This window comes from Ammospiza caudacuta, chromosome 7, assembly GCF_027887145.1.
Source record: "Ammospiza caudacuta isolate bAmmCau1 chromosome 7, bAmmCau1.pri, whole genome shotgun sequence".
NCBI classification, from domain to species: domain Eukaryota; kingdom Metazoa; phylum Chordata; class Aves; order Passeriformes; family Passerellidae; genus Ammospiza; species Ammospiza caudacuta.
The window spans coordinates 47,313,216-47,334,374 of record NC_080599.1 but is presented as its reverse complement, the minus strand read 5'-3'; the positions used below and the strand labels follow the sequence as shown (position 1 = coordinate 47,334,374).

Below are 21,159 nucleotides of genomic sequence, written 5' to 3'. Positions count from 1 at the left end.
GCAGCCCAAAGGTGGGGTGTGACCTGCTGGGACAATGCCACCTCTGTCCCTGCTGTCCCCTTGCAGAGCAACCTGCCAGGGCCACAGAAACAGGGAATCCTGGAATGGCTTGGGTTGGAAAGAGCCTTAAATCCCACCCAGTGCCACCCCTGCCATGCCAGGGACACCTCCCACTGTCCCAGGCTGCTCCAGCCTGGCCTTGGCACTGCCAGGGATCCAGGGGCAGCCACAGCTGCTCTGGGCACCTGTGCCAGGGCCTGCCCACCCTCACAGCCAGGAATTCCTAATTCCCAAAATCCCATCCAATCCCACTCTCACCATCACACTGTGAGACCTCACATTCCAGGTAGCAGGTAGCAGCTAAAATCCTGCCCCATGGGATACAGGAAGGATTGGGATGTGAAGGCTGGCATCCCATGGGATACAGGAAGGATTGGGATGTGAAGGCTGGCATCCCATAGGATACAGGAAGGATTGGGATGTGAAGGCTGGCATCCCATGGGATACAGGAAGGATTGGGATGTGAAGGCTGGCATCCCATGGGATACAGGAAGGATTGGGATGTGGAGGTTGGCATCCCATGGGATATGGACAGCAGAGGGATGTGAAGGCTGGCATCCCATGGGATACAGGAAGGATTGGGATGTGAAAGGTTCTGGCTGCCCAGGAACACATCCCACAGCACTGTGCCGTGGATTTTTGTCCCACAGGGGCCCCACTCCACCTCCTGCCAAGCACGAGGGACAAAACCCTTTTGAAACTGCCCTGAAAAGTCTCGGGGAAGGAGCAGGAGGGGCAGCAGGGAGGGAGCCCTGACCCCATCTCTGCTCGCGGTGACGCCCGTGCAGGGCAGCAGCAGCAGCAGCAGCAGCACGGGCACACGTGAGCCCTCCCTCCCTCCTCCCTGCCACAGCCCGACAGCCCCACATGTGCTGCACCATTTCGCTGCAGCCCAGCCTGCACCGGCAGCGGGAAAGCGCCGTCAGCAGAGCACGATCACACAAACCACTTCTCATCTCCGGGCTTTGCTCACAACGGCCCCTTTCAGGCCATGAGCCCCAGCGGTGCTGGACAAACAGCTGATAAACACGGCTTTACCTCACGAGTGGCCTCAGCCAGCACAAAGGGCGGCCACTGCCTCCCCGCAGAGGCACACAGCAATTGAGCGGCCGCCACAAGGTCACCCGAGGCATCTGCAACCCTCGGGATTCTCGTGCCCCATCTGGAAGCAGCAATCTGCCCCCCGCAGCCTTCATCTCCCTCCCTTCCCCAGCCCTGTAATCAGCAGCTTTTACAAACACGGGCAGCAGAACCGCAGCACTGCGAGGGTCAAACCCCGCTGAGCTTCCCGGAGCTCCGGGAATTCCCGCAGCATTTGCAAACTTTACCGGGATTTATCATCCCAAGCAGGATTGACTTCATCACACACATCCCCCTTCCAAACCCACCGAGGCACCCGGTGCTCCGAAAATTTTGGGGATTTTCCCTCGCTGCCAGGAGCGGCGCTGCTTGCCGGGAATGGCTCTGCTGGGATCAGTGCCTTGTGTCCTGTGCGACCCCCGGAGCAATCCCGACCTTAAATCCGTGCGGCAGCGACGGGGAAAACAGACAGATTGCAGGGAGGGAGAGGAGAAATTCCAACGGGAGCAAACGCGGGGATGGGGGCTCTGGAGCGCCGCCCGCAATTACGGTACCGCGGTAATTACGGTAGTGCCCATTGCGGCACGGGGCCGCGCTGCTGCTTTCATTAATTTTCCTAATTAATAATCATCCCCGCGCCTTTTCCAAAGGCAAATAGCACTGATAAACTCACCGAGAGATGGGAATTAGGAGTGTAGGGATGAGGAGGGGATGCTCACCCCAAATCCAGGTTTCCCTTAAATAGGAGAAAATCAGGAAATGCTCAGTTCTCCTTTTCCTCCACCCCAAACTCCGGCCACAGGACCACGCAATTAACACCTTTAACTGACGGGAGGAGTGCAGATAACACCAATAAGACCAAGCCCAGGTGCCATTTTCCATATCCAAGAGCACACTAACATTCCCAGCCGGTCTGGAAGCATCCAGAGCCCCAGCATCGAGTGGAGCTTTCCTGGTTTGCCTGCTCTGAAGCAACTGCAGAACTCATCTGCACCACATTAAGCCCCCCAGAACTGAACCATTCTTGGATTACCAGCAATGACCCTATTCCATGCATCCCCTGCCCCAGGGAATCCCAGCTCCCTCCCAGCCGTGGGTGTGGGTGGGAATTTCCCTGATTTCCAGTGGCCAAGTTCACTCCCAGCTCCCTCCTGCTGCCCACAGCAAACCCTCCCTGCTCAGGGCTCCTCCCCACCTGTATTCCTCTGCTGAGCTCTGGTTCCAGACACAGAAATCCTGGGAGAGGGGTCCTGGCAGGGTGGTGACGTTGGCACCAAGGGCATGGAGACACTTGGCAGCTGCCCTGTCACCCCATCCTAACCAGATGTGCTCCATTCTTATGCAGAGAAAGAAAGTTTGGCCTAATTTAGGATTGAATTTGACAGATTTAGGGGCCCAGTCACATTGGGGGGTTCAGGGTGACCCTACCATGACCTTCCAGAGCCTGAAGGGGCTCCAGGACAGCTGGAGAGGGACTGGGGACAAGGGATGGAGGGACAGGACACAGGGAATGGCTGGAAGCTGAAAGAGGGTAGATTGAGATATTGGGATATTGGGAAGGAATTCCTGGCTGGCATGGGATTCCCAGATTTGCTGTGGCTGCCCCTGGATCCCTGGCAGTGCCCAAGGCCAGGCTGGACACTGGGGCTGGAGCAGCCTGGGATGGTGGGATGAGATGGGCTTTGAGATCCCTCCCAACCCAAACCACTCTGGGATTCCATGATATGACCCCAATGGGGTTTAGGAAAACCCCCCCTGATGATTTAGTGTGGAAATTCCCCCTTTTGTGGCTCTTTATGGAAATAACAACTCTGTTCCCCTCCTGGGGAGGGTCCTGAAGAGGCACCCAGAGCCCCGGCAGCCCCACAGCGACTGGGGACGGATCCTGCTGCCATTCCCGTTCCCTCTGCAGTTTGGAGAGGGGCTCCTGGCGCAGCACAGGGAGGCGAATAAAGCCACGAGCGGGGATGTGCTGCTGATGGAAACCCTTTGAAGTCGCTTTAGCCCAGCTGGGGCTCCCCGAGGCCGGAGTCCTTATGCAAAGCGGCCGCGAAACGCAGCCGGAGCCACGGCAGGAGCTGAGGGCGGTTTGCAGATAAAAGAGCGGCTGGGATGCAGGAGAGCTCTGCAGAAGGGATGCTGCCCCGCACTTTGATGCCGGAATCTCGCTGCACATCTCCAGTGTTTATAAACTCAGCTCCCGACCCGCCCTTGTGACGCAGGGCTCCCGTCCCCAGACAGCCCAGCACAAAAGGGCACAGCGCGACTTTCGCTGAGGAATCCTCCCCATTAATTAGCCGGGTAATTAGCGCAGCTCCAGAGCCGCAATCAGACCTCGGTGGGGCTGCGTGGAGCGGCTCTTTCCCCGGGATTCCCGGGATTCGCGGCTCTGGGAGCCGGGAAGAGCCGCCCCTCACCTGCCCGAGCCCCGTCGGAAATGATTTACACACAGGAGGGAAATTACTCACCCGAGCCATCGGGGCAGACAGGGAGCGGGGAAGGCTTTTGTCTGGGACCGGGATGCATGCGACACTCCGCTCCAGGTTAAAAAAACTGCATTAATGCCACCCCACGGAAGGAATATTTGTTATTTGCCCAACCCTTTCTTCCTGACATCTCATTCCTCCAAACCAAACTGCTGGGTTTTGGAATTGTGGAGCATTTCTTCGAAAGTTTGGAAGCCAAGAGTTAAAATTCCTGTCTTGGAGCAGCATAACCCCGCTTATCTGTGTTTTCCTGCTGTTACATCACTTACAGAAAGGACCGTGGCAAACAGATTTGCAGCTGTCCTTGTTACTTCATAATTCCCATCGATTTTCCTTGCTAGGTACTCCATGGAGAATGATGGGAGGTGCATTTAATGCTTAAACAAGAAAAAAAAAACAAAACCAAAAAACACGAGGTTGTTTCACACTAAACAACACAAAAAGAAAGTTTTCAGCCATATTTCAGTGCCTGGAGAAAAGTGGAATGGTTGCAGTCAACTATCAGTCATTAAAAAAATCAAATTTCTTTTGCAGCTCTTTCTAGTTCTTATTTCCTAAAACAATATCGCGTTTAATGCGCTAGAAACTCTTTTTAATGAGATACAAAGTACTATTTGTTTTTTGGGTTTTTTTTGTTTTCCCTTCAGCTGATTTTGGAAACCCAAAAGTAAACACAGGCTTATGAAATCTCCAATTTCACATCAAAGCAGCCTTGATTTATAGAGATGTTCAAAGGAAGACTTTAAAGGAGCAACATCATGACCAACTTGTTGGCCTGATGTTATTAGAATAATTTAGAAATCCACAATGTAAATGTTGATAAATAAATAGCAGGTTGCCATAAATCAGCATGTGGCTGCTCATGAAAGCGAGAACATCTATCTGATGTAGACAGAACAATATTCAGATTTTCCCCCCGTGAAGTTTAGCATTTCTGAGAGCGGCAGAACCTCCCTTGGGTGGGACGGGATTTACGCAACACGGGGCTTTAAAAAAGCGATGAATTGGGAGCTGGAGCCGAGCGTTCGCAGCACTGGGGCATTTCCAGCTCGTTTCCAGCCAAATGAGACTCGAAATATGCAAATTGCTGCGAATGCCGGAAAGGAAAAGCTCCCTGCAGGAGCCTGCCCGAGGAGAGCGCCGGGGTTCGCGCTGCTCTGGCCGTGCTGCAGCCAGCCCGGATTGCTCCATTCCCCACAACTCCGGGTGTTACTCAGCGCTGAGGCAGGAAAATCCCCTCGGCCGCCGCGGGGAAGGGCTCGGGTCACGGAGAAAGCAGCGCTGAGCTTCCCTGAAAACCCGTGTGTCATGTGTGGGATGGGGCTGGCACCGGGAGAGATCCCCGAGTGCCCTGCGGGGCCGGATCTGCTGCTCCTGCCTGCTCCTGGGGCCCCTGGATCCCAGTCCATGGATCCCGGTCCCGGAGAGTCCAACACCACTGCCCTGGATCCCAATCCATGGATCCCAGTCCTGGAGAGTCCAACACCACTGCCCTGGATCCCAATCCATGGATCCCAGTCCTGGAGAGTCCAACACCACTGCCCTGGATCCCAGCCCTGGAGAGTCCAACACCACTGCCCTGGATCCCAGTCCTGCAGTGTCCAACACCACTGCCCTGGATCCCAATCCATGGATCCCAGTCCTGGAGAGTCCAACACCACTGCCCTGGAGAGTCCAACACCACTGCCCTGGATCCCAGTCCATGGATCCCGGTCCTGAAGAGTCCAACACCACTGCCCTGGATCCCAGTCCATGGATCCCAGTCCTGCAGTGTCCAACAGCACTGCCCTGGATCCCAGTCCATGGATCCCAGTCCCGGAGAGTCCAACACCACTGCCCTGGATCCCGGTCCTGGAGAGTCCAACACCACTGCCCTGGATCCCAGTCCATGGATCCCAGTCCTGCAGTGTCCAACACCACTGCCCTGGATCCCAATCCATGGATCCCAGTCCTGGAGAGTCCAACACCACTGCCCTGGAACCCAGTCTCAATATTCCAACACCACTGCCTGCGGATCCCTGTCTCCAACACCCCTGCCCAAATACTCAGGCTGGGTTTCCCTCTGTATTGATGTGAAATAGCAGGACTGGCAGAGTTTAAGATTCCAGAGAAGCCCCCACCGGTTTGGGTTGGAAGAGACCTGGAAAACCATCTCATCTCCTTCCAGCCCTTCCACCTTCCCACTGCTCCAGGCCCTGCCCAGCCTGGCCTTGGTCAGTGATTTCTCGCTGTGTGATGGCATAAAGGACAGATTGCTGCTCTCCTTGGGAAGAACCCCAGCAGGGAGGCCTGGCCCAGTCTGAAGCTCTGGAATCCTTTGGAGGAACCTCAGGAGGGTTTCTGCTCCATCCAAAATGATTTTCCAACATCCAGAACAGATCTCTCCTACCCAATTCATTTGGCAGCTACATCTGGAGTGTACAGCTCATCTGGTTGGGTTTTGTATGGATTTCCTCTCTCTCCCCCACTGAAAGGTGCATTTTACAGCACAAATGGCTCTGCTGGGAGGAAGGAGCGCACAAAAGGCACATCCCAGGCCAGGGATGACTCTCCATTCCTGTCCCACCTTTCCCAGAGCTGCATGGTCATTGCCACACCAATTCCTCATCCCAGCACTGCTTTTACTCTTCCCTCTGGGGAGAGGTGAGTAAACAGAAGCAGGAACAGGCCAAACACTGGCTCTGCAGTGTCACTTTTAGAGCTCTACCAGCTGGAAGAACGTTGGATGTGTGGAGAGCAAAGGGAGACTGGGGAGGAAGGGGAGCGGCTGAGAAGCAGCAGCACCAAGCACAGACCTCCAGCAGCTCGTGTGCTGCCACCAAGGTGATTAAAGAAAGGCCTGACGGCATCTGTGGCCCCGAGAGCGCTGCAGGAGCTGCAGATCTCAGCCCCACATCTTGTGTCAGTCACACCCCTGCAAACCACAGCGGGGCCTGGGTGCCAGAGGAAGCCGAGCGCTGCGTCAGGAGAGCCACAAAGCCAAGAGCCTCCCTGGCTCACAGAGCCTGCCCTGCTCCAGGGAATCTGGGTGAGATAGCCTGGATTGCATCCTCAATCACAGAAAACACCCCCAAAATAACAACTAGCAGAGCGTTTGTCATTGAACAGGACAGCGATGCAATTAAACATGGGATTTTGCTAATCGTATGAAGCAGCAATTTAAATTTAATTTAAATCTGAATCAAGCTCTGCAGTCATCATTTAGGCAAATCCAGCTGGGGTTTTACCTGAGTAGGAGAACAGGCTTTGGAAAATTCAAATAACTTTGTGCCCTGAGAAGACTTTTCCAAGATGCCTGTGTTGGAAAAAAATTCTGGAACTTTGAATCAACAGAAGTTTGTTTTCTTCAGAAAACACGGGATAAAGAGGGAGTCCTGGGAAGAGGGCACTGAAAATCCAGGGAAGAAGTTGGTGTAGCTCAGCATCCCCCAGAAATGTGGCAGCTGGTCCTGCCAAAATGAAAATGAGCCTAATGCAAGCATCAGACCCATACAGAAGGCACTAATTAATGGAGATAAACTTAAATGAAAACTCCTTCTCACACAGAGATAGGCAAATGCTCCTCAGAATCCTTTTGCTGCCATTGGCCCAGCTGTGCTAAACCAGCAGCAAGGTGAGACACTTCTGGTTTGTTTGCTTTAAGCCAGGCTTTAATCGGGGGAATCTCTCCCTCTCAGGGCTCTGAGGGTGAATCTCCATCCCAAACCATCTCCACAACTTGTCCTGCCTTTGATAACTCCACGTCTTTCAATTCATTTCACTTCATGCAAATATTTGGATCAGCCCCATGGAACACAGCTGGGGAGAAAATGAGGAATTTGGAGTCAGGCTGTCCACAGAACCACTCCAAACCAGGATGAGGATCAGCACTGCCCTGCAATCCTCCTCAGCTCCTCGATGCTGCTCCTCTGGGATGATACCAGCATCCTCCACTCCAGAGGGACCCTGCTCCCCACATTTAGTCACTCTCCAGTGCTGCCCTCAGCTCGTGATTCATTTTGAACCTGCCTTTGAGCTATTATTTATTTAAGCCCCACCCTGACGTGTTATAACGTAAAAGTCTGAGAATGCTGAACTTATAAAACCTCATCACTTCCCAGGAACACCAGGATTGGGTAAAGGACACGCCAGAGGCTCCTGGGCACCGTTGTGGCTCAGAGGATGGGTGACAGCTCCCCAAAAGGCTCCTGGGGAGGAGGATTTGAGCCAAAATCCTACTGACAACGCCTTGATCTCTGCACCAGCCGTGGCCAGGGGATCCCCCTTGGACGGGATTTTCCACAACATCCCAGAAGATGGGAAAGCATCCAGCACTCAAAATCCCTTTGCTGCAGGAGGGGATCCCAGATGGTGACACTGTCTCCTAATCCCCACACATCCCACAGCCAATGCTGCAGCCCTCCAATATTTCAATTTCTAAAATAGCTGAAGCAGTTTAACCAAGATATCGGGACAGACACCCCAGAGGGCTGGCAATGACGAAATATCACATAATTAATTACGTGTGGCCCCGATATTCCACCCTGCTTTTGGGGCATATCTGACACCCCCAGAATGATTTACTTTAGAGGGCAAGAAGCACGGGAGGACACAGAGACAGCCACTCCAAAGTCCATTTACGATGGTGATGACAGCGACACGCAGGAGCTGACTGGGACCCAGCTCCCCAAATCCCTGGGGATCCCAGCGTGGGTCAGAGCCAGCACCCAGCGCTGTTCCCCCCTGCTCCAGCAGCTTTCCCGGCAGCTCCCGCTCACCCCCCCCGAGCGCCGGCGTTCAAGCCCCGCTCCCGCAGCGCCGGAGGAACGCGGTGCCCTGTCCTTTAGCGCAAGGACATCCCAACAGGGACAAGATCGCCCTCAGACGGGGGGACACCCCAAAATCATCCAGACACAGCTCCTACCTCCTGCAGCATGCCGCCGGCGCGGGTCCTGCTCGGCAGCGCGGCTGCCCGGCCACGGAAGGGTTAAAGAGCGACGTCAAAGCGGCGCGGGGAGCGCGGGGCGCTGCGGGAGCGCGCAGCGGGAGCGCGCCCGGCGCGGCCCCGCCGGCCCGGCCCGGCTCGGGGCGCTCCGGATCCCGGGAATGCCGGCACGGCGCGGGGCTCAGTGACTCATCCCGCCGTGCGAAAACAGCAGACCTGGAAGCGTCTTTGTTCCGCCGGCTGCCGCAGCGAACAAACCTCTCTTTGTGCGGCGATTAAACAAAGGAAGTCGCAGCGCAAAGCCAGGGCAAGACTAAACAGCCCGGCACCACTTAAGGGAAACATCACGTAGCAAGGGGACGGGGCCGGGGGCTGCGGGGCTGGGGACGCTGTGCAGCCCGGCACATCCACCGCTGGCACCGGCACTTCACGTTCGTGGCCAGATGTTTATTGAGCCACCCTCTCCCGAAAGCGAGGGGCGGCCTTGCTCCGCTTTTCTGCCCGAAATGCCCTTTGAAATCCCAGCAAAACCAGATCGGCTGCGTTGTTTATCTTGCGGCTCGCAAGCGAGAGAGGAACACACGGAGCAGTTGTGCTGCTGTCCCGGGCCGCTGGCTGGACAAGGCTGGAGTGATCCAGCACTTGGGAATAACAGAAACATCCTTAAGAGCTGCAGTAAGAGAGTTTAAGGATTTGCAAGGAAGAGTCCTCCAAGTAACAGTTTGGGAAGAGGCAAGGGGGTTTGCAAAGTCATGAGAGGACACCACTCACGCTCTGCCTATTTAAACTTAGAATATCCCCAGAGAGCAGAATTCTGTTCTCTGGACTCCATGGACTGCAGAAAGCTCTGAATTAAGGTCTAATTTAAGGAGAGGCAGAGGTGCAGCTCAGGTCCATGCAGGTATCTCTGTTTGGGCTGCATGGACAGGCAGCTCTGCAGGAGCAATCCATGCTCTCCATCCCTCCATTTCATGATGTGATGGCCCCATAAAAACCTGGAGCTGGCAAGGCCAGCATTTCAGCTGGGAAAAAGACCCGCTCCTTCTGATGATCCAGGGGATGCACTGAGCACATCCTGCCCCAGATCCCAAATTAGGGACTAGAGCAGGTCCCATCTGCAGCAAAGTGAGGCTAAGGACAGCTGCCTAATGCCAGGACAGAAAAAAGCCCCTTTTTTATCATCACTGACTCACAAACCCTTCTGACACAGCAGCTGCCTGAGCTGGAAGCTGGATGTGGTGATAAATGCAGGAAAAATTGAGTATATGTGTAGGAATAATGTAAATAAGGGTGGCTGGGTCTCTCAAGCAGCACCGAGTGCCTGCAGAGCTCCTTCCAGGTTATTTTGTGTCAGCGCAAAGCTGCAGGGCCCTATACGTTAGGAATGTTAGGAAATTCAGCGTTAGGAAAACAAACTCCCTTCGTGGCAGCTGCAAACAGGTATTTTTGCAGGTTATTATTTTTTTCCCCTCTAAACTAGAAAGACAAGAGCGCTGTGCACGGTTAGTTCTGCAGAGATCCGGGCTGCCCTGCGCTGGAAGTGCCTCGGTGCCAGCATCAGAGGGAGCAGCGTTCCCTCCCTCCCTGCCTCCCTCCCTGCCAGCTTTCCGCGGGATCCCTGCGGGTGGCACTGCAGGGTCCCCGCTGCCCGCGCAGCCCCCAGGCTCAGCCGCTCCTTGCCGGCGGTGACTCCCGCTAAACGAGCAATACGCACATGTTTGGAGCGCTGCCTTCCGAACCCCATCAGCTCAAAGCGCGGCTGCCGTCCCGCATGGCTCTGCCCCCTCCGCTGCCTCCTCTATTTTATTTTTGCCGCAGCGCTCCCGAGAATCCCCCTGCGCGCACGGATGCCGAGAGCCTCCCTCTCTGCCCCTCTCGGCGCTGTTGTTGCAACTCTGGACTTTCTAAACTACGTCTGTCAGGAAGGAGACAGGAAATTCGAGTCACACTTGCAACAGCTGTGCCATGCCTACTATCGGGCTCAAATGACGTAGTTTGGCTGGGGTGGCGCGGGGCCAGGAACCGGCGAGAGCGGAGGTCAGGAAGATAGGTCAGTGTTTATTCTGCTGCTGCGCTTGGGAGCATGCCGAGCCGATTTGCTTTCTTCCTATCTAGACTGTTTCTCTTTCCGTTTTTTCTTTAATAACGCGCAGCCCAAGCATCCTGTTTTCAAAACATCAGCCGGCTCTGCTGTTGGCCGGTGACAAATGGAGATGCTCGGAGCATGGGACGGGATGCTCGGAGCGGGGCAGGGCGGCGGAGCCTCCTCAGCCCCGGAGGTGCGGGAGAGACCCAGCGCTGCCAGAGCCCGCGCCTTGTCTGCCACCAACCCCCCAAAAAGCCGCAAATCCCCCGAATTGCCAGGCGCTGAAACCAAACCTTCCAGCCCGAACCGTGATTTGTGACAATGTTTACAGCTCCACAGCTAAGGCAGGCGAGGTGTGAGGCCATTTTATGCTTCTCTTTCACAGCTGAAAACTGCGAAACTGGAAGTTGACCAAAAAAGCGCAGACATTTCAGAAACGGGTTATGAAAGAACAAAGTTTCAGGAAGTTTTTCTCGAGCCAGCTGCAAGCCATCTGCACCCCGAGTAATCGCAACTTTAAAGTGCTACAAAAGCAATTCAGTTTCACCTTCACGAGGCCAGATTTGTCTGTCAGCAAAAAAGAAAAAAAAAAAAAAAGTAACCTCAAATTGAAGGGCGCCGTGTTCACACTGGAGGTGCAGCCTGAACCCTCCTCAACTTTCATCCAGGGTTCCCTCAACACAAACTCAAACGAATAAAATGATGTTTATTCCTTGGAAGCTCGGACTGTAAAACTTTTACTGCTTCCTTTGCCCTTGCACATCGTGGTAATCACTACCAGAAGAGGAAGCTGAAACAACACTGGATTTCTTTGCTCAACTTTTCCCCATAAATTCAGTTTCTGGTTGCAGTCATTTCCAATAGGGAAAAAAACCCCAAACCAAAGACATCAGGGTGGTGCAGAATTGGGTTTAAAACCATCACAACTGGGCAATGCCGGGGATGCGACGGGCGCTGGGTTGGGAATTTGTGAGTGTGACAATTCCAGCGGGCACGGCGGGGCTGGAAGCGCTGTCTGGGAGCGCTGGAAGGGGCAGGCGCGGGCCGGGGGCTGCCAGGCTGTGCCCGGGGCTGTGCCCGGCTCCGTGCCCGGCTCCGTGCCCGGTGCTGTGCCCGGGGCTGTGCCCGGCTCCGGGAGATGCTGGAGCAGGCTGGGCTCAGGAGGGCTGCAGCACCAACTCCCACAAGTTGCTCAAAACTCGCGCTTTGTCCTCTGCTGCCTGTCAGGATACTCCAGCCACTCTGCTCTCCCCCTGCTCCCCTGAATTTAAACACCACGGACTTTTCTTGCTTTACTTCAGCACTTTATTCTGTGCAGAGAACCTCTCAATTCCCCTCTGGCTCCCAGGAAAGCTCAGCGGAGCAGCAGCCCCCGAGCTGATCCCTGTCACCATCCCTGCCTGCCCACCCTCACCATGTGCTGCCAAGCGGTGCCAGCCCAGCGCATTAAAATCAAATTAAAACGTCACCGAAAGCCAAAACAGCCGTAAAATACCGGACCCACAATGTTTACAGTTCGCCGTTATTATTATTAAGCAATGAAGTTAATTGACTTCTGGCGTGGTGATTTGTTAAATGCGGGCGTTTGCAGAGTGTTCCTGCTCATATCGGCTCCAAGGGACCGGCGCTAATTGAAACCTCTTTAATTTTCGGAAATGAGCCTGCGGCAGCCATAGGGCTCTCCACGGTACCCTGGATCGCGCCCCTCAAAGACTATCCCGGATCGCTCTCCCCGATCCATCCCGGATCCATCCCGGATCGCCTTCCCCGGATCCATCCCTGATGGCTCTCCCTGATCCATCCCGGATCGCTCTCCCCGCTCCATCCCGGATCCATCCCTGATGGCTCTCCCGGATCCATCCAGGATCGCTCTCCCAGATCCATCCCGGATCCATCCCTGATGGCTCTCCCGGATCCATCCAGGATCGCTCTCCCAGATCCATCCCGGATCCATCCCGGATCGCTCTCCCAGATCCATCCCGGATCGCTCCCCACGCCACCCGCCGCGAGTTCTCCCTGCACGCGTCTCCGCGGGGAAACGTGCAGTCCCTTCACCGCAACTAACTCGGAGCTGCTGTCCTGGACAAACGCGAGGACGGGCCGGGATCAGGCTCAGAGCCCCGCGCCTCTCCGCACCCCCATCCCGCATCCCCGTCCCGCATCCCGGTGCCGCACGTGGGCTCACCTTGTTGGATGCCATCTCGCTGACGGAGCGGTAGGTTTGGATGGTCTCCAGCTGATCCAGGCACCAGTCGAGCTCCTCCAGCGTCTCCATGGCCAGCTTCTGGTAGGGCTCCTCTGCGAAGAGGCACACGGACATGTATTCGGGCTGGCGCTGCGGCCGCCTGTCCATGGCGGGGCCGCCCGAGCCGCCGCCAGCGCTGCCGGAGGTGCCGCTCCGCTCCCTCATCACGCGGCCGCCGCTGCGCTGCCCCGGCCGCCGCCAGCGAGTCCCCGCCCGCCGCCGCCCCGGCCCGGCCCGCCCCGGCCCGGCCCCCGCCGCTGGGGGAACCGAGCGCCCCCCGGGCAGGGCAGGGCAGGGCAGGGCAGGGCCGCGGCTCGGGAGCGTCACCGCGGCCCCCCCGCCCCGCCGGCTGCTGCGGGGATCGGCCTCCCCCGCCGCCCGCGGGACGCTGCTCCTGCTGCTGAGCCAGCCCCGCTCCCCGCTGCACCCACAGCTTGCTCCCCGACAGCGCTGAACCCGAGAGCTCTCCTCCCCAACAGCCCTGAACCCGAGAGCTCTCCTCCCCAACAGCCCTGAACCCCATCAGCCCTGAACCCTGAGAGCTCTCCTCGCCAACAGCCCTGAACCCGAGAGCTCTCCTGCCCAACAGCCCTGAACCCCATCAGCCCTGAACCCGAGAGCTCTCCTCCCCAACAGCCCTGAACCCCATCAGCCCTGAACCCTGAGAGCTCTCCTCCCCAACAGCCCTGAACCCGAGAGCTCTCCTCCCCAACAGCCCTGAACCCCATCAGCGCTGAACCCCGAGAGCTCTCCTCCCCAGCAGTGTGCTCCCCATCAGCCCTGCTCTCCAAGAGTTCTGCTCCCCAACAGCCTGAACCCCATCAGTCCTGCTCTCCAGGAATTCTGCTCCCAACATCCCTGCTCCCCACCCCTGCCTGCTTCTGCTCCCCAACCTCTCCAGCCCTGCTCCTAAACCTTACCAAGTCTCACTCCCCACCAGCTCTGCTCCCCAGCCCTGCCTGGTCCCATTCTCCACTGCTGGCTCTGCTCCCCACTCCTGGCCCCATTCCCCACTCTTGATCCCACTCCCCACTCCTGGCCCTGCTCCCCACTCCCCACTCCTGGCCCTGCTCCCTGTCCCTCCTGGCTCCCCAGCTCTGCTGGCTTTGTCCCCATCAGCCCCCTGCTCCCCAGCAGACCTTGCACCCCAAACCCACCGTCCCTGCTCCCCGAGCTCTCCCAGCCCTGCCAGCAGGACACTCCCCAGCAGCTCTGGGGTAAAAGTTGAGGTTTCCACAAGCGGATACAGTGAATCATAAAATCTCCCCATGAATGTAACTGCTTCTCATAATCCCGGTAACATATGCTCATCCCATAAATCTGTCAGGGCTGATGGATTCAGCGTTCCTACCGGCAGGTACCAGTGACATCACAGGGCAGGATTGCTCAGACACACTCAGGAGCTGAGCCAGAGCCCCAGCCCTGTCCCCCTGCCCTCCCTGCCTCGTGTCCCTCGTGTCCCAGTGTCCCCAGGGAAGGAGCTGCACCCCGTGCTGCTGTCTCTTCCCAAGGACAGATCCTCTCTGTCGCTCACCACATCAATAAAGCAGCATTGGAGAGGGACCTTCCATCAAATGATTGAGAATAAACAGAAAATAAACCCTGCCAAAGGTAACTCAGCAATAAGCCTGGCACAGGCACCTTTGAAAGGTTTGGTGAATCCAAATCTTTGTGGCATTGAAAGTTAATGGGGTTTTTTCTGTACCTGCAGAGCTCCAAACATTCAAAGTTCTCTCATTCCTGCCTAATCACAAAGCAGGTGAAAATAGCCAAAATCACACAAAGCTCAGTGTATTTTCCTTTCTCCCATGAGAAATTCCCGTTTCCATCGAGGGAATTTTTCCCATTCCTTCTCAACTATTTTTTTCCTGTAAATTAGTTGACCCAGAAGGACTCAAACCACTTGTTGCAGAAAACGTTGGGATTGATAAAACCAGCACAGGCAAAATAAGTTTAGGAAGAGCAAGAAACCCATCTCAGCCAAACTAAACTTCACATGTTTAAATCAAATCCTGTGTTCTCCTGCCCTGAGACTCCTCAGGAAGCACAGCCACGGCATGTGTGCATTCCTGGAGGAGGAGAAGGAACAGGTTCACAGGGACTCTGACACCAGACCCTAATTTTAGCCTTTTGGGGGATTTCCAGCCTTGCCCAGGTCTGCAGGACCCGCTGCCACTGTCACTTCACTTCCAAACTTCACCTCAGAAAGAGCCATCAGGGAAGGCAGGACCCAGAACAGAAATCTGCTCTTGATATTGAAGGACTCCCATTCCCCAGAGCTGATATTCAGGATATTCCTCTATTCTGTAATCTGAGTCTTATGTAATAAAAGGGAAAAAAACCCAACTAAAACAAGCAAAACTATATTAGGGATATCGAGATGAATTAGGAAATGTGAGGGTTTAGGGGGTTTGGCTGTAAGTATTTTATATTTATTTTTTGGGTTTCAGAAGATGAGCTAAATAAAGAGTGACTATTTTACACATTTGCAATGTTCTCTGGCATTTTTAGCAGGGTGCATCAGGACCCTCCTTCCCTCAGTTTCTGCCTCCCTGCTTCATCCCTGGGAGGTTTCCTGGAGGAATCCTGGGAGAGCAGGGATCCCTCCATGGTTTACTCATGCAGAACACTGTCACTTGCTAAGCCTTAGCACTGAAACCACTGAGAGCCCAATGGGTTCACGATTTAAATTGGGATATTTTGAAAACGGCCCCCTAACATACCTCCAGTCATTTCAATGGCAAAGACTCAATAAAGTGAGAGCAAACAGCTCTTGCTAAGGATCACTCCAAGGGGAAAACTGTGAGTTCTGCTGCTGTTCCAGGGCAGAAATGGATTTTAAAAAGTACCATTCACGTTTTTCTTTCAGAATTTGCATTTTTCCTGACACCGGCCAGCCTGCCCACAGCTCCCTCTGGCCTTGGCACCCAGCGAGATGCAGCACCTGCATCCCTGTGCAGCTCTTCTTGGTGTTTTTGGCTTTTGACTCATCCCAATCTTTTATTTTTCACTCATTTTCTCATGAAAGCAGCCTGGTGCACCGATGCCTGCAGATGTGTGCCCTCCATGGTCACCGGGCAGTCATTTCTGAACCAGCTGCCTTGGCAGGGGCAGGAGGGACGTCACAGGCACCACATTCCCTCTCATTTCACAGAATCACACGGGCCAGTCAAGAAGAGTCACTGTCCTGGCCCACAGCAGGAAGAGGGCCCAGCTCAGCCCTTCTCAGAAACTCAGAGCTGTCCCTGAAGGCACCGAGTGACGCAGCCTGAGCCCAGCACCCCGGAAACCCCAACTCTTATCAAACCAGCCCTCCCTGGCTGTGTGCAGCTGCACGAGCTCCCTCTGATGAACTTGGGGATATTCACCAATAAATTGTGAAAGCAGGGGCTACAGTCCCACTCCTAAGGCTAAATTTGCTTTTAGAACCAGCATGTGAAATTAAAATATACCCTCCAAGTCCCCCGTGAAATATTTTAAGATCCACAGCTACCCCAGAATAACAGCCAGATATAGAATCCATTAGGAGTTGCTCTTCTACCAATCTAAAAACTTTGTGTGGGAATGATCTTAAAATAACAAATATTTTCTGGCTTTCCTCATATTTAATGTTCATGGATACCAGAGAATGGTTTGGGTTGGGTGGGAACTTAAATCCCATCCAGTTCCACCCACGGGCAGGGACACCTTCCACTGTCACAGAGTGCTCCAACCCTGTCCAACCTGGCCTGGGAGACCTCCAAGGATCCATGGGCAGCCACAGCTTCTGGGTGAAATCCATTCCAGGGCCTCACGTGGGACAATTCCTTCCCAATATCCCATCTAATTCCATTCTCTAGCAGTGGGAGCCATTCCCTGTGTCCTGTCCCTCCATGCCCTGTCCCCAGCCCCTCTCCAGCTCTCTCGGAGCCACCTGAGGCCCTGGCAGGGGCTCTCAGGAGCCTTCTCCAGTCCAGGCTGGCCACCCCCAGCTCTCCCAGCCTGGCTCCAGAGCAGAGGACAGGGATGAAGTGCCCTGGGATCCTCTCCCCGAGTGGTATCTGCTGTTGCTACAGCGACTCCCACAAACAGTAAACACAAGTTTAGATGCTCCATGAGTTGTTCTTTCCCTGAACCCAACGTGAGCGTCCCACTGACATCAGCAGAGCCAGAAACTGTCCCAAGGCCCGGGCAGTGGCTGACTTCCATCACCTTCCTGGTACAGCTGAGGCACATGGGCACTTTGGAAACACTGCTGCCATTTCGGGATGGGGCTCCTGGAACACTTCAGGACGCATCTTCAACCATCTCACATTTCAGTTTATATTTGGGAGTTGCATAAGCCAAACCCGTAAATGACAGCGGAGCTTTGGTCATGTTTGCTGGGCTGAACTCATTGCTGACACAGAACAGGGAAGTGAGGAACAACAACAGGAGTTTCAGTTTTTGAGTCCTGCCCGGTGTTTGCGCAGGAGGGCTGGGGCTGGTGGCACTCCAGCAGAACTGAGGTGACATTTCCTCACAAGAGCTGAGCAGCTGCCAGTCCCTGCGAGGACAGAGGCAGCCCTCGCCTCGTGCTTCTCTGCTGGCACTGGGAATGCTCCAACGTCCTGAAATACAGCACCTCTGCAGTGCCAGGATTCTGCAAAAACTGCATTTTTGGTAGGTTTTGCCATCTGCTCCTTTGCCAGCTCTGCAAGGTGATGGAACACACGGAATCTCTCCCTGCAGAGGTGACTTAGCAGCCCCTTTTTAGAGGCTTTTTCCCACTTACTGACATTTCTGTGCTCTCTTTTTCTCACACAATTGTTTAGGTTGGAAAATCCTTCTCAGACTATCCAGTCCAACTATTCCCAGCACTGCTAAGGCCATCACTGACCCACATCCCCAGGTGCCACATCCACAGGAATTTTAAATCCCTCCAGGGATGGGAAGTCCTGGGCAGCTCTGCCAGGGCAGGGGAACCCTTTCCAGGAAGGAATATTCCCAAATATTCAATCTAAACCTCCCCATGCCCAGCCTGGGGCCGTTCCCTCTGCTCCTGTCCCTGTTCCCTGGAGCAGATCCCAAACCCCTCCTGTCAGGAGCTGTGCAGAGCCACAAGGGCCCCTGAGCCTCCTTTGCTCCAGGCTGAGCCCCTGCCCAGCTCCTCAGGGATTCTGCAGCCCCTGCCCAGCTCCCTCAGGGATTCTGCAGCCCCTGCCCAGCTCCTCAGGGATTCTGCAGCCCCTGCCCAGCTCCCTCAGGGATTCTGCAGCCCCTGCCCAGCTCCCTCAGCTGCTCCAGATCCCTCCCCAGCTCCATTCCCTGCCCTGGACATGCTCCAGCTCTTCAGTGTCCTTTATGTCAGGAGGGGCCCAAAAGTGACCCCAGGATTTGCGGTGTGGCCTCACCAGTGCTGGGTACAGGGGGAAAGGTGAGAGCTGCTCATCAAGATGGACTTGAGGCCTTTTTTCACTCTTGAACACTCGGAAAGTGAGAGGTTTTGGGGAGCATCCTCTTTTCTGGGAGTAGTTCAGTGCAAGGACAAGCACACACCTCACACATGTCACAGATGGGAAGGGGATTAATGGGATGAACTCCCACCCTTGGCTCCCCCCAAACCCCATCTGTGCCATCCTTCTCCCAGCAGAGCTCCGGCCCCTCAGGGCCTGCAGGGATCTGAGCACGAGGCCAACATTATCTGCAGCTGCAGAGTTCCTCCCTTCACCCACAAACTGTCCCCATCGTGTCCCCAAGTGCCACAGCAAGGCAGGAGGGCTTGGTGCCTTTGCTCTCGGCTGACGCAGGACGTGAACCGAGCCAGGAAACATTTTGAAAAGAGATCCAAATGCCAGAATTTCAAGTGGGGTTTATTCTCTCTCTCCTGATTCCCTCATGATTCTCTCTTGTCACCCCAGTCCTGATAAATAAAAGCATTATGACTTCTTCTGGAGGGAAGTGCAAAGGCCGTAAAGCCACAAGAATTTTAAGGCCAAAACACCACATCTCAACCAGGTGAATTAAAAACTTGGGGAGAAGTTACAGTTCCCTTTCCAGCCGCCAAAACCCTCAGTCTTCCATAATCCAGGAGGAATATTCCCAGTGGGATTGAGTTGTGAACAGACTGTCCAATCTGGTGGACAAGAAATGTTGAAGACAAATATTTGCCAACATCCTTTCAAACTCAGCTCTCCTCAACTGTTAAAGATCAAACTGTGGGCTCGCTGTACTGGTAAAAGTCTCCATTTCTACTTCTGCAAGGAAAAAGAGGAATTCCTTCTATTGGATCACAACTTTCCTTGTAAACCTTGGGAATGTGGAGCTTAAAACTTAAAAAATCCCCTAAAAACTCTGATGGACTCTGCCAAAAATTCCAAGAGGAACTTTCACATGGAAGGTTAAAAGCAGCTTCCAGCAGTTTTCCTGACTTTACTCAGTCTATCCATCCTGTTCCACATGTTTACAGTGCCATAAGACATCTTCTAAGTTATTTACTCTTCATTTCATCCTGGCTGCAATAAATTGGGGCTATTTATAAAGTTCTTCAGTGTTTGGGGCTGTCCTTCCCAGCCCAAGCTCCAGCTGCCTTTGAAGCAGCAACAGCTGAGACTCGAGGTCACCAAAGTAATTTTCCAGTGATTCCAAATGATTTAATAGAATATTATCACTCTATCTAAACCTTACCTCAACAATTTAGACTCAGGATAAAATCTGTTCCTCTAGGAGGAAAATAAATAAGAGCAGTTGCTCCCTTTTGCCTGGGAAAAGTTTTGATGCTGGATTTATTCCCAAATCCAGGGTGTACAACATGGCACTGAAATGTTCCCCTAATGTTGGACAAGCTGGTAAAATTCCACAAAACCTACAGCAGACAAACACTCATAAACCCCTAAAGATGAAAATCCAAGTGTTACAGGGGGAAATGGTTCCTTCCCTCCAGGAGTGGCACGCAATTGGGTGAAGAGGGAGCAGATTTGGGAACCTGAGCTCCTCCTCTATGGCTCCTGGGGGAGATGAGGATTTTGGAGCCCTGGTGGATGTGTATGGCCAGGTGGAAATGTTTATCCTGGTGCACGAAAACTCTGCTGTAGGAAAAGTCTGACAGCACAGTCCCAGACCCCCAGCTGGAAGATACATTAAGAAAACAACTTTAAAAACATCCCTAATTCCCAGGTGAAGCCACAGGGCTCAAGCCCAGAGTTTGCAGTCATCAGAGGACCTTAAACCACCCCACTTTTAATTATTCTCTGTTTATGACAGATTATCCCAACTGTTGTCATTACTGCAGATGACACAAAGGATTGGGGAGAGCAGGCAGATGCTGGAGTAGATCATATGGATGGCAGATGATTATTTGGGAGCTGATAGAGCTCATTAATGTCACTGAAGGCCTCATTTGCATCCCTCACTCCTTGGCTGCTCATGACTAAGAGCTCGTGTGGGGGGAAAGTGGGAGAGGGCCCCTCTGGGGGAGAGTCCATCCCAACTGATCCAGCAGCTGATCCCACCTGGGCTTAGCTGGGAACTGTGGGATCAACTCCTGGGCCAGGGGAGGGGGCAGGAAAAGGGAGGAGAGAGAAGAGGGAGAGGAGAAAGGGAAGGAGAAGGACATGGAAAAGAGATGGGGAGAGAAGGAGAAAGAGTAGAAGGAGAAAGAGGAGAAAATGAGAGGAAGGAGAAGAAAAAGAAGGAGGAGAAACAAGGAGAAGAAGGAGAAAGAAGGAGGAGAAGGGAGAAGGAGATAGAGAAGAGGTGTGGAAGGAGAAGGAGAAGGAGAAGGAGAAGGAGAAGGAGAAGGAGAAGGAGAAGGAGAAGGAGAAGGAGAAGGAGAAGGAGAAGGAGAAGGAGAAGGGTGCTCAGCGTGATTTACCAAGGCACTCACACGGCCATGGCTCAGATAAAAGTCCCACAGATCCCTCTCGTTCCCCAAAAGAAAATGGCTATTTCACCTCCCCAACACGAGGTTCATTAGCAGGAATATCACCCCACTTTAATGACTAACCAGTGTCAGAAAATGGCTATTTCAGCCCCACAACACGAGGTTCATTAGCAGGAATATTACCCCACGTTAATTACTCCCAGTGCCTAGCATCACTCTAAAACCCCAGAGCATGTTGAGTAAAACAGGTTTATCAACAAAGGACGTGCCAGGACTTGATGGAAAAGGGGCCTGTGCAGGCTGGGAGCCGTTCACCCTTTGCCTTCCCTAATGGAGCTGTGGTTGCTCACGGATCGTGTGGACATGTTTACATATTTATCCCTCACAATGCCGAGGGAATAACTGACACCCGGTGATTTATTTGTTTAATGTATCCTG

At 54.1% G+C, this 21,159-nt stretch overlaps 1 protein-coding gene across 5 annotated transcripts in view; it reads right to left on the bottom strand.

Moving 5' to 3' along the window:
* LOC131560374 (cAMP-specific 3',5'-cyclic phosphodiesterase 4B) overlaps positions 1-21,159 on the bottom strand; it is an 85,448-nt gene that overhangs the window by 14,121 nt on the left and 50,168 nt on the right. The window contains exons 1-2 of one of the 5 annotated variants that reach the window (XM_058809067.1): positions 14,039-14,104; positions 12,822-12,934 (exon numbers count right to left, since the gene is read on the bottom strand). In XM_058809067.1, the coding sequence (XP_058665050.1) occupies positions 12,822-12,911 (90 nt within the window). In that variant the 5' untranslated portion in view covers positions 12,912-12,934; positions 14,039-14,104. Of the gene's footprint in view, positions 1-3,608; positions 3,839-3,895; positions 4,004-10,264; positions 10,321-12,821; positions 12,935-14,038; positions 14,105-21,159 lie in introns of those variants that run through there. The other 4 variants (XM_058809065.1, XM_058809064.1, XM_058809069.1 and 1 more) reach the window with 4 other exon arrangements.